The following is an 11,450-nucleotide window of genomic DNA, read 5'->3' as shown; positions in this document are numbered from 1 at the left end:
AGATTCTGACGATGCCGTCTCCCTTGAGGACAGGGACAATAGGACTGGTCCACTCGCTGAACTCGATCGGTGAAATGATGCCCTCTCGTTGCAGCCGGTCTTGCTCAATCTCTACCCTTTCTCTCATCATGTACGGTACTGCTCTCACCTTGTGATGGATGGGTCTCGCCCCCGGAATTAGGTGGATCTACACTATTGCTCCTTGGAATTTCCCAATGCCTGGTTCGAACAGCGAAGGAAGTTTGTTTAAGACCTGGGCACACGAAATGTCGACAGCGGGCGATAGCGCTCGGACGTCGTCCCAGTTCCAGCGTATCTTTTCCAGCCAGCTCCTGCCGAGCAGCGTGGGACCATCGCCCGGTACCACCCAGAGTGGTAGCTTATGCACCGCTCCATCGTAGGAGACCTTTACGGTAGTACTGCCGATTACAGAAATCAGTTCTTTCGTTTAAGTTTAGTTTCGTGCGAACTGGAGTTAAGACTGGCCTTGAGGCCTTGTTGCACCACAACCTTTCAAAAGTCTTTTTGCCCATGATGGACTGGCTCGCCCTTGTGCCCAGCTCCATTGACACCAGAAGTCCATTTAGTTCAACATTCAGCATTATCGGGGGACAATTTGTGGTGAATGTGTGCACCCTATGTACCTCTGCCTCATTGGTATCAGGCTCTGGTTCATTGTGATCCTCCATGGATCTGTCCTCCTCTGCAACATAGTGGTTTGCAGGTTTAACAGGCTTTGCAGCTTGCCTGCACACTCGTTGGAGGTGTCCCATTGTTCCACAGCCCTTGCAAACGTACTCTTTGAATCGGCATGAATGGAAACGATGATCACCCCCGCAGCGCCAACAAGGTGTTAATGGCCTTGCATTTATCACCCTTGATGGTGGACTCTGAGTCATCTGCGGACGTGTAACTGCAGGTATGTGTGACCTGCCCTGTACGATTCAAAAACAACATCACTCTGTTCACAGTACTTGTAGCAGCACTTGTGTGCTGAGAAATTTGCTTAGTATTGTCACTGGTGGCAATGAATGTGTGAGCTATCGCTATGGCCTTATTCAAGGTTGGGGTCTCTACAGTCAAAAGTGTGCGAAGTATGGTTTCGTGGCCAATGCCAAGTACAAAAAAGTCTGAGCATGTTCTCCAAATGTCCTTCAAATTCACAATGTCCTGCAAGGTGTCTTAGCTCGGCGACATAACTCGCCACTTCCTGGCCTTCAGACCTTTTGTAGGTGTAGAACCGGTACCACGCCATCAGAACGCTTTCCTTCGGGTTCAAATGCTCTCAGATCAGTGTGCACAAATCGTCGTACGATTTCTCCGTAGGTTTCGCTGGAGTGAGCAGATTCTTCATGAGGCCATACATTGGTGCCCCACAGACAGTGAGGAGGATCGCCCTTCGTTTGGCAGCGCTCTCTTCCCCATCCAGCTCATTGGCCACAAAGTATTGGTCGAGTCGCTCCACTAAAATTTCCCAATCATCTTCCTCCGAAAATTTCTCCAGGATGCCCACTGTTCTCTGCATCTTTGTGTTCGCTATCTGTATCTCGTCGCCAGTTGTTGTGTATGAAGAGTCAGACTGAACACTGTGAGCTCAAAGTAAAGTGTGACCTTAGTCTTTTACTCCAGAGTGCTTCTCCAACCTGTGAAGCCTTCTTAAATACCTGTGCTCCCAAGGGATTATGGGATCCCTTGGGACTTCGGGGGATGAGCCCTCTGGTGGCTGTACAGAGTAAATACAAGTCCACATATATAACAGCGCTAACCTGTTTATTTTTAAATGAGTTATGCTTTGCTTAAAATATGATAGACAACAATGCCACACGAACGCATTATGCGTTCGCCCATCATTATCGCCAGAAGTAGGCTGTTCGGAGAGCGAGGCGGAACAATGCGTTAACCAGGAAGATGGCCAACATACCGAGGCCAATGGGTTGTGTCTGCACTGCTTCAGTGTAAAAGAGCCAATGAGGGGGGGCGATACCGTGATCTGGCTCTTGCAGGGGTCACAGAATCACCCCGCACGCTGTAGGTGTGGGCACTTTAACCGACACTGATGGAATAAGAAACACAGCATGTCAAAACAAGACCAGCAAACTGTAACTTATTCTCCATTGTGCCAATTCAGCCGTGCAGAGACAAGGGTGAAGGTTACCCTCAGTCCCTGCAGCCCCCAACCATAAATAGCTGACCCTTGCTGAAAAAAGCTGCAGAATGAGAGGGACAGCTATGGTTGTTTATTGTGGCTACAAGCGTGTGGGTACCAGTGAAGCTCAGCTTGTGGGCACTCACTGCCAAGACTCGCACATTCAGGCCAAGTGCCCACGATTGGAAGTGCCCATGCCCCCATCTCCTTCAGCGCAAATTAGGAGAGATTTGAAGACACGAGAGCAGTCTGCGGCCTTGTGAACGAGCAGAAAAATATGTTACAGCTCATCACGGAATCTCTCCAGCAGCTGATTAATTTATAACCTAGGCAGCAGTGACATTCCTGTTACAGTCGCTCCCTTGTGAACAATCCTGGAAAAAAGTTTATTCTCTAACAGATTATGTAGCAGAACATAATGTTGGGTAAGTTAAATCCCTCTCTGGGTGACGGGGATGACTCCTTGGGCTTCAGTATTTTTGTTAATGAGCGATTTATTAAATGTCACTTCACCAATGGAGGGGGCCAGCAGCCCCTCACTGAGCTCACAGCTGCCAATCCAACTAAGCGGCTGTGTAAAAGAACATTTTTAGCTGCCCCCACCCCCGCACCTATGGTTCCGTGAGTTTACCCAGTGAGTAGCTGAACAACACAGAGCAGGAAGGCCCCAGGCCTGATCCCCGAGCCATGCTGAGTTAGCAGGCATCAGTCGGGGAATGGTAGTGGGTGCTACAATGATACAGCCAAGATTAAAGGAGGAGATGGATCATGCTCCTGAGCCCTTTCATGCAAACCCCCCCACCCCGCCTCCCCACTGGAAAAACACGCTGCAGATGATGAAGTGGAAAGTGAACGTGGGCTAAGGGTAAGGTCGAGATGCCCTCCTGAGAGAAGAATCCACTCACCCTGTGGGGGAACAGAGAGAAGGATCCACTCACCCTGTGGGGGAACAGAGAGAGGAATCCACTCACTCTGTGGGGGAACAGAGAGAAGGATCCACCTCACTCTGTGGGGGAAGAGAGAGAAGGATCCACCTCACCCTGTGGGGGAACAGAGAGAAGGATCCACCTCACTCTGTGGGGGAACCGAGAGAAGGATCCACCTCACCCTGTGGGGGAACAGGGATCCACCTCACCTTGTGGGGGAACAGAGAGAAGGATCCACCTCACCCTGTGGGGGAACAGAGAGAAGGATCCACCTCACTCTGTGGGGGAACCGAGAGAAGGATCCACCTCACCCTGTGGGGGAACAGGGATCCACCTCACCCTGTGGGGGAACAGAGAGAAGGATCCACCTCACCCTGTGGGGGAACAGGGATCCACCTCACCCTGTGGGGGAACCGAGAGAAGGATCCACCTCACCCTGTGGGGGAACAGAGAGAAGGATCCACCTCACCCTGTGGGGGAACAGGGATCCACCTCACCCTGTGGGGGAACAGGGATCCACCTCACCCTGTGGGGGAACAGAGAGAAGGATCCACCTCACCCTGTGGGGGAACCGAGAGAAGGATCCACCTCACCCTGTGGGGGAACAGGGATCCACCTCACCTTGTGGGGGAACAGAGAGAAGGATCCACCTCACCCTGTGGGGGAACAGAGAGAAGGATCCACCTCACCCTGTGGGGGAACAGAGAGAAGGATCCACCTCACCCTGTGGGGGAACAGGGATCTACCTCACCCTGTGGGGGAACAGAGAGAAGGATCCACCTCACCCTGTGGGGGAACAGGGATCCACCTCACTCTGTGGGGGAACCGAGAGAAGGATCCACCTCACCCTGTGGGGGAACAGGGATCCACCTCACTCTGTGGGGGAACAGGGATCCACCTCACCCTGTGGGGGAACAGAGAGAAGGATCCACCTCACTCTGTGGGGGAACCGAGAGAAGGATCCACCTCACTCTGTGGGGGAACAGGGATCCACTTCACCCTGTGGGGGAACAGAGAGAAGGATCCACCTCACCCTGTGGGGGAACAGAGAGAAGGATCCACCTCACCCTGTGGGGGAACAGGGATCTACCTCACCCTGTGGGGGAACAGAGAGAAGGATCCACCTCACCCTGTGGGGGAACAGAGAGAAGGATCCACCTCACCCTGTGGGGGAACAGAGAGAAGGATCCACCTCACCCTGTGGGGGAACAGGGATCCACCTCACCCTGTGGGGGAACAGAGAGAAGGATCCACCTCACCCTGTGGGGGAACAGAGAGAAGGATCCACCTCACCCTGTGGGGGAACAGAGAGAAGGATCCACCTCACCCTGTGGGGGAACAGGGATCCACCTCACCCTGTGGGGGAACAGAGAGAAGGATCCACCTCACCCTGTGGGGGAACAGAGAGAAGGATCCACCTCACCCTGTGGGGGAACAGAGAGAAGGATCCACCTCACCCTGTGGGGGAACAGGGATCTACCTCACCCTGTGGGGGAACAGAGAGAAGGATCCACCTCACCCTGTGCGGGAACAGAGAGAAGGATCCACCTCACCCTGTGGGGGAACAGGGATCTACCTCACCCTGTGGGGGAACAGAGAGAAGGATCCACCTCACCCTGTGCGGGAACAGAGAGAAGGATCCACCTCACCCTGTGGGGGAACAGAGAGAAGGATCCACCTCACCCTGTGGGGGAACAGCTCAGTCTGCACATTCCCTCCCGCCCGCCATCAGTCACACCTTGACACACCGTAGCCTCGTGCAGCTTCCCTAAATCCCTTCCACCTTGCTACATGTCTCCCCATGTTCGAAAGCCTCTTCATCCCTTCGTGACTGACCCCATCATCTTCCCCTACTTCCTGCCCAGATTCCTTCTCCCCACGCAGCTTGCTACATTGTTACGTAAAATTTAAGGGAATCCTTTGCGAAATGCAGAGGGTGTTGGGCACAAGGAGACAGGTTAGAGGTCACTGACGCCAAAGAACACTACAAGCATTTCAACCTTTTTTGATTATGTTTTTTTTTATTTCCCATTAAAAAGTTTGGCAGCCCTTCAGAAATAATAAAAAAAAACACATACATAATCTTAAAACAGCGTCCTCAAACACAGCTCAGCCGGCATGCGATGTCACCGAATCCAACATAAAACAGCTCTAGGTAGGTGGCATTGGCGGGAAGGTTGGTGGGAGGAGGTCTGTTACGGTTGCGTAAGGCTACCGCCCGCAAGAGAAGTGGATATGTGTCCGTCGTCTGAACAGCAAAGGCACTTGGACGTGGAAAGCGGGCAGAGGAAGTGTCAGCAAGAGCTGGGGCATGGCACGTCATGTCATTCAAGCAAACATGGTCATTGTGAGCCACTGTGGGAACAACAGGAAAACAAGGTTAGAGTTCACGAACAGGGGATGGACAGTTTTACATGTTACAGCAATCAGCAGCAGCGGTCTGCTCCACACAAAGGAAGACTTGCATTGGTACCTTTCACCACCTCAGGGCATCGCAAAACACTTTACAGTCAATGAAGTCGTTTTCGAAGTGTGGTCACTGGTGCAATGTATAGACCGGTCAGCCCGACATCGGTAGTGGGTAAAATGATGGAATCAATTATTAAGGATGTCATCGCAGCGCATTTGGAAAGAGGTGACATGATAGGTCCAAGTCAGCATGGATTTGTGAAAGGGAAATCATGCTTGACAAATCTTCTGGAATTTTTTGAGGATGTTTCCGGTAGAGTGGACAAGGGAGAACCAGTTGATGTGGTGTATTTGGACTTTCAGAAGGCTTTCGACAAGGTCCCACACAAGAGATTAATGTGCAAAGTTAAAGCACATGGGATTGGGGATAGTGTGCTGACGTGGATTGAGAACTGGTTGGCAGACAGGAAGCAAAGAGTAGGAGTAAATGGGGACTTTTCAGAATGGCAGGCAGTGACTAGTGGGGTACCGCAAGGTTCTGTGCTGGGGCCCCAGCTGTTTACACTGTATATTAATGATTTAGACGAGGGGATTAAATGTAGTATCTCCAAATTTGCGGATGACACAAAGTTGGGTGGCAGTGTGAGCTGCGAGGAGGATGCTATGAGGCTGCAGAGTGACTTGGATAGGTTCAGGGAGGTGTTATTACAGTTGTACAGGGCCTTGGTGAGGCCACACCTGGAGTATTGTGTACAGTTTTGGTCTCCTAACTTGAGGAAGGACATTCTTGCTATTGAGAGAGTGCAGCGAAGGTTCACCAGACTGATTCCAGGGATGGCGGGACTGACCTATCAAGAAAGACTGGATCAACTGGGCTTGTATTCACTGGAGTTCAGAAGAATGAGAGGGGATCTCATAGAAACGTTTAAAATTCTGACGGGTTTAGACAGGTTAGATACAGGAAGAATGTTCCCGATGTTGGGGAAGTCCAGAACCAGGGGTCACAGTCTAGGATAAGGGGTAAGCCATTTAGGACCGAGATGAGGAGAAACTTCTTCACCCAGAGAGTGGTGAACCTGTGGAATTCTCTACCACAGAAAGTAATTGAGGCCAATTCACTAAATATATTCAAAAAGGAGTTAGATGAAGTCCTTACTACTCGGGGGATCAAGGGGTACAGCGAGAAAGCTGGAATGGGGTACTGAAGTTGCATGTTCAGCCATGAACTCATTGAATGGCGGTGCAGGCTCGAAGGGCCGAATGGCCTACTCCTGCACCTATTTTCTATGTTTTTATGCAAATGCGGCAGAAAATTATGCACAGCAAGCTCCCACAAACAACAATGTGATAATGACCAGATCATGTTTTTATAGCTGTTGGTTGAAGGATAAATATTGGCCTCAGGACACCAGGGAAAACTCCCCTGCTCTTCTTCCAATAGCGGCCATGGGATCTTTTACGTCAGTGCGACGCTCCCTCAGTACTGCCCGTCCAACAGTCCCTCAGTACTGTCCCTCCTACAGTGCACGTTCCCTTAGTACCGTCCTTCTGACAGTACGGCGCTCCCTCAGTACCGCCCCCCCTATTGTGTGGCGCTCCCTCAGTACTGCCCCTCCGACAGTGCGCCGCTCCCTCAGTACTGCCCCTCCGACAGTGTGCCGCTCCCTCAGCACTGCCCCTGCGACAGTGCGGCGCTCCCTCAGTATTGCCCCTCCGACAGTGAAGCGCTCCTTCAGTACTGCCCCTCCGACAGTGCGGCGCTCCCTCAGTACTGCCCCTCCGACAGTGCGGCGCTCCCTCAGTCCTGCCCCTCCGACAGTGCGGCGCTCCCTCAGTACTGCCCCTCCGACAGTGCGGCACTCCTTCAGTACTGCCCCTCCAACAGTGCGGCGCTCCCTCAGTACTGCCCCTGCGACAGTGCGGCGCTCCCTCAGTACTGCCCCTCCAACAGTGCGGCGCTCCCTCAGCACTGCACTGAAACTGTCGGTCACTGTTTGGTGCTCAAGTCTCTGGGGTGGGACTTGAATCCATGACCTACTGAGTCAGAGGCGAGCTTGTGACCTACTGAGCCATGACAGATGGAGGCTGAGTTGGGAAATGTGCGGCCATACTGGAAGGCCCCAGGTTCAATTCACTAATCAGTTAGCTGGGCTACAATTAGCCTCTGAGTTCGGGAAGAGGGAGAAAAAAATCTAAGTTGGATTACTTCTATCCAATGATGTCTGGTGCAAAGTGCTTGCCTCTGGATGTCAGAAGAAGACAAGACTGGGTTTGCCTGCGACGACATAATTAAATCCGAGAAAAGCAAAAAGGAATTCTTTCACCAGTTCAGTGTTTACGTTTGACAGACGTTATGGCAGATGAGCACTGGTTTGCATAAGACGTTATTGTCTGAAGGACATTTAAGCCGACAACTAGGTGTAGTCATAGCTGGCAGAGGTTTCTGCTTTGTACACACAAGCACTGTAAAGTGCTTGCAACAGATGACATAATAAAAGAAACAGTTGATTTAGCATTGTGCAAATTATGCCAGATATAATTTGCACAGTGGGATGTTGAAAGAGTTGATTCTTAGAATCATAGAATCATAGAAGTTTACAGCACAGAAGGAGGCCATTTTGGCCCATAGTGTCCATGCCGGCCAACAAGAGGCTATCCGGCCTATTCCCACTTTCCAGTTCTACCGTCCGTAACCCTGCAGGTTACAGTACTTCAGGTGCACATCCAAGTACTTTTTAAATGTGGTAAGGGTTTCTGCCTCTACCACCCTTTCAGGCAGTGAGTTCCAGACCCCCACAATCCTGTGTGTTTGTGAAGAAATTTCCCCTCAAATCCCCTCTAAACCTTCTACCAACTACTCTAAATTTATGCCCTCTGGCTGTTGGCCCCTCTGCTAAGGGAAATAGGTCCTTTCTATCCATTATATCTAGGCCCCTCATAATTTTATACGGCTCAATGAGATCTCCCCCTCAGCAACTCATCTAAATTGCTCCCAGATTGTCGGGTCTGGAGAGCGACTCATTAAACAAACTTTATAGGCAAGGCAAGTCTGTGAATTTCCCCCAATCCTTATTCCTGGGACAGACCCCATCCTTTAGGGATCAGCAAGTACTTTATCGAGAACTGCCACCGCACATCCAACTGTGCAAATTCATGCCGGCATAATTTGCACAATGGTAAATCAACCGTTTCTTTCATGATGCCATCTGCTACAGGCACTCACAGTGACTTGCAAGTCAGAGTAGAAAGCTCCGGCGGCTATGATTATACCTAGCTCCAGGCTTTAATGTCCTTCGGGCAGTGACAACTCATGAAAAGTCAGAACACAAAAATAGGGCTCATAGTATTAGAAGTAATGTATTAAGCATGGATTGTGGATTGGTTAATGGACAGGAAACAGAGAGTAGGGATAAACGGGTCTTTTTCAGGTTGGCAGGCTGTATCTAGTGGGTGCCACAAGAATCAGTGCTGGGGCCTCAGCTATTTACCATCTATATTAATGACCTAGATGAAGGGACCGAGTATAATGTAGCCAAGTTTGCTGCCGATACAAAGCTAGGTGGGACAGTAAGCTGTGAGGAGAACACAAAAGGGCTGAAATTCAGGGTCCGGGGAAGGACCGTGACTGAGGGTTTTCGGCGGCCATTCTGCAAAATTGACTGGCCGCCATGTTCCGATCCATTGCCCCCCACCCCCCCGCGACGCATATTCAGCGTGGGGTTTTTTTCAGTGGTGAGGACTTCCGACTTCCACCGTGGTAAGGGGCTTGCTGCCGTGGGGGCATCATCAGGGGGCACCGCTGCTTCGTGGCCACGCCACCCAATTTCACCTGTAAAAGGTGAGGTTTTTCTTTGACAGTGCCCCCCCGCCAGCTTTTTGGGTCTGTACACTTTGCCGTGCTACTCGACACCGCTGGAGGAGGAGAATGGAGGATTCCCGCGATCGGGGGTGTTTTTGGTGCAAACTTTTGCTGGTACTTTCGTGCATTTGGGTAAGCTGCGGAGTCATGTTTATCAGTTTGGCGAGAGTTTTCAGGACTTTCAGCTCTGGTTGCTCAGTGGAGGCCTGTAGGCCTCATACTGTGCTCCACAGAGGCCTGCGTGTCAGGATGCAACCTTCACACACAATGGGATCAGTGTTGGCAGGGGAACGCCTTGTACACCTTGTCAGACGCAGGACAAGGCGTCGCCCGTCAGCAACGTGCAGAGAGGCAGCGGGCAAAGGGAGGCAGCAGCCATGGCTGCAGCACATCCAGAAGGGCCTGCAGATGCGCGCAGGCCTCCACGTAGCGAGGGTGGCCAGGAGGGCGATGGCATGAGGAGTAGGGTCAGGTACGCTGACCCCCCCCCACACCACATTCTGGGCCAGGAGCCTTGCCAGCAACAGCCTGCGGAGGCTCCCGAACATGAGGAGGAAGAGGGAGAAGGCGATCATCCAGCTGCCATGGGAGGTAGCCAGCACAGACCGGGGGGGCGGGGGGGAAGGAGCATGCCACTGCAGCTTCCCAGCGCGAGCTGACACAAATGTGCGGCGGCTTCGAGGTGGGCGACGGGGTGAGGTCACCAGGACCCAGGTGGCCGTTTGGAGCGTGTGCAGGAGCATCGGCGGGGCCCTGGTACGGCAGAGGAGCGGGAAGGTCGTGGCGGACTTGCAACGAGTGATCGAGGCGGAGGAGCGGTGAGGGATCGTGGCTGAGATTTGGTGGGTGATCGTGACTGAGGTTTGGCGAACGTTTGCGGCGGAGGAGCGGCGAGAGATCGTGGCGGAGGTGCGGCGAATGAGGGTACGGGGGCCCAGAAGAGCCGAGGGCCCAGGGGCAGCACGGGCCCAGCCCACACTGTGCGATATGTGTGTGTGCACACTAGCTCCGTGCAGCAGAGCTGGTCTCCAGGCATCCTGGTTAACCCTTGCCTCTGGACCAAGACCTCGCTCTGTCAAGCCCGTGTGGTGGCTGATTGTGCAACGGTCACCCCACGTTAAAAAAATCCACCCACAGGCATCTTCCACCCCCTCAACTGGAGTTCAGAACTCGAACATCGGGCCCTTCATTGAAACATCCGTGAACTCATGTGGCAGCAAGTCATCCTCATTCGAGGGACCGCCCATGATGATGATGGGGGATGGAGGCCCTACCGTCAAAGGGTCTACAGACGTCACTTCTCCTTCCTGGAGCTCAGTGATGAGCAATGCCTGCGAAGGCTCAGGTTTAGAAAGGAGGTACCGAGTTTTCAGCCGCTCATTAGCGCAGGGACCCATTTTTTTGGGTGAATTTTGATCGGGGGCCGGCTGAAAATATTTCGGCAGTGGTGGCCCCAAAAAGTCGGGAGGTGTGCCAGCTCTCTTGCAGATGTGAATTTCGGCCCCAAAACGTCTGCAAAGGGATATAGATAGACTAAGAGAGTGGGCAGTAAGGTGGCACCTGGAGTATAATGTGGGGAAATGTGAGGTTATTCACTTTGGTAGTAAGAATAGAAAAACAATATTTTTTAAATGGTGAGAACAGTTTAAATGTTGGTGTTCGGAGAGATTTGGGTGTCCCTTGTGCAAGAAACACAGAAAGCGAGCACGCAGGTACAACAAGCAATAAGGAACGCAAATGGTATGTTGGCCTTTATTGCAAGGGGGTTGGAGTATAAGAGTAAGGAAGTCTTGCTACAACTGTACAGGGCCCTGGTGAGACCACACCTGGAGTACTGTGCACAGTTTTGGTCTCCGTATCTAAGGAAGGATGTACTTGCCTTGGAGACGGTGCAACAAAGGTTCACCAGACTGATTCCTGGGATGAGAGGGTTTTCCTATGAGGAGAGATTGTGTAGAATGGGCCGATACTCTCTGGAATTTAGAAAAACGAGAGGCGATCTCATTGAAACATACAAGATTCTGAAGGGGATTGACAAGGTAGATGCTGAGAGGTTGTTTCCCCCGGGCTGGAGTGCCAAGAACCAGGGGGCACACAGTCTCAGGATAAG

At 52.0% G+C, this 11,450-nt stretch overlaps 1 protein-coding gene across 1 annotated transcript in view; it reads right to left on the bottom strand.

The window, feature by feature from the left end:
* Nucleotides 1-5,073: 5,073 nt before the first annotated feature.
* Nucleotides 5,074-11,450, bottom strand: part of LOC139239474 (calpain-1 catalytic subunit-like) — a 64,496-nt gene continuing 58,119 nt past the window's right edge. The window contains exon 21 of the mRNA XM_070868252.1: nt 5,074-5,427. Coding sequence (XP_070724353.1) covers nt 5,401-5,427 — 27 coding nt within the window. The 3' untranslated portion in view covers nt 5,074-5,400. The remainder of the gene's footprint in view (nt 5,428-11,450) is intronic.

Source organism: Pristiophorus japonicus, chromosome 27, assembly GCF_044704955.1.
Source record: "Pristiophorus japonicus isolate sPriJap1 chromosome 27, sPriJap1.hap1, whole genome shotgun sequence".
In the NCBI taxonomy this organism is placed as follows: Eukaryota; Metazoa; Chordata; class Chondrichthyes; family Pristiophoridae; genus Pristiophorus; species Pristiophorus japonicus.
Note: the sequence above shows the minus strand (reverse complement) of the source record. Positions and strands in the feature narration are given on the sequence as shown.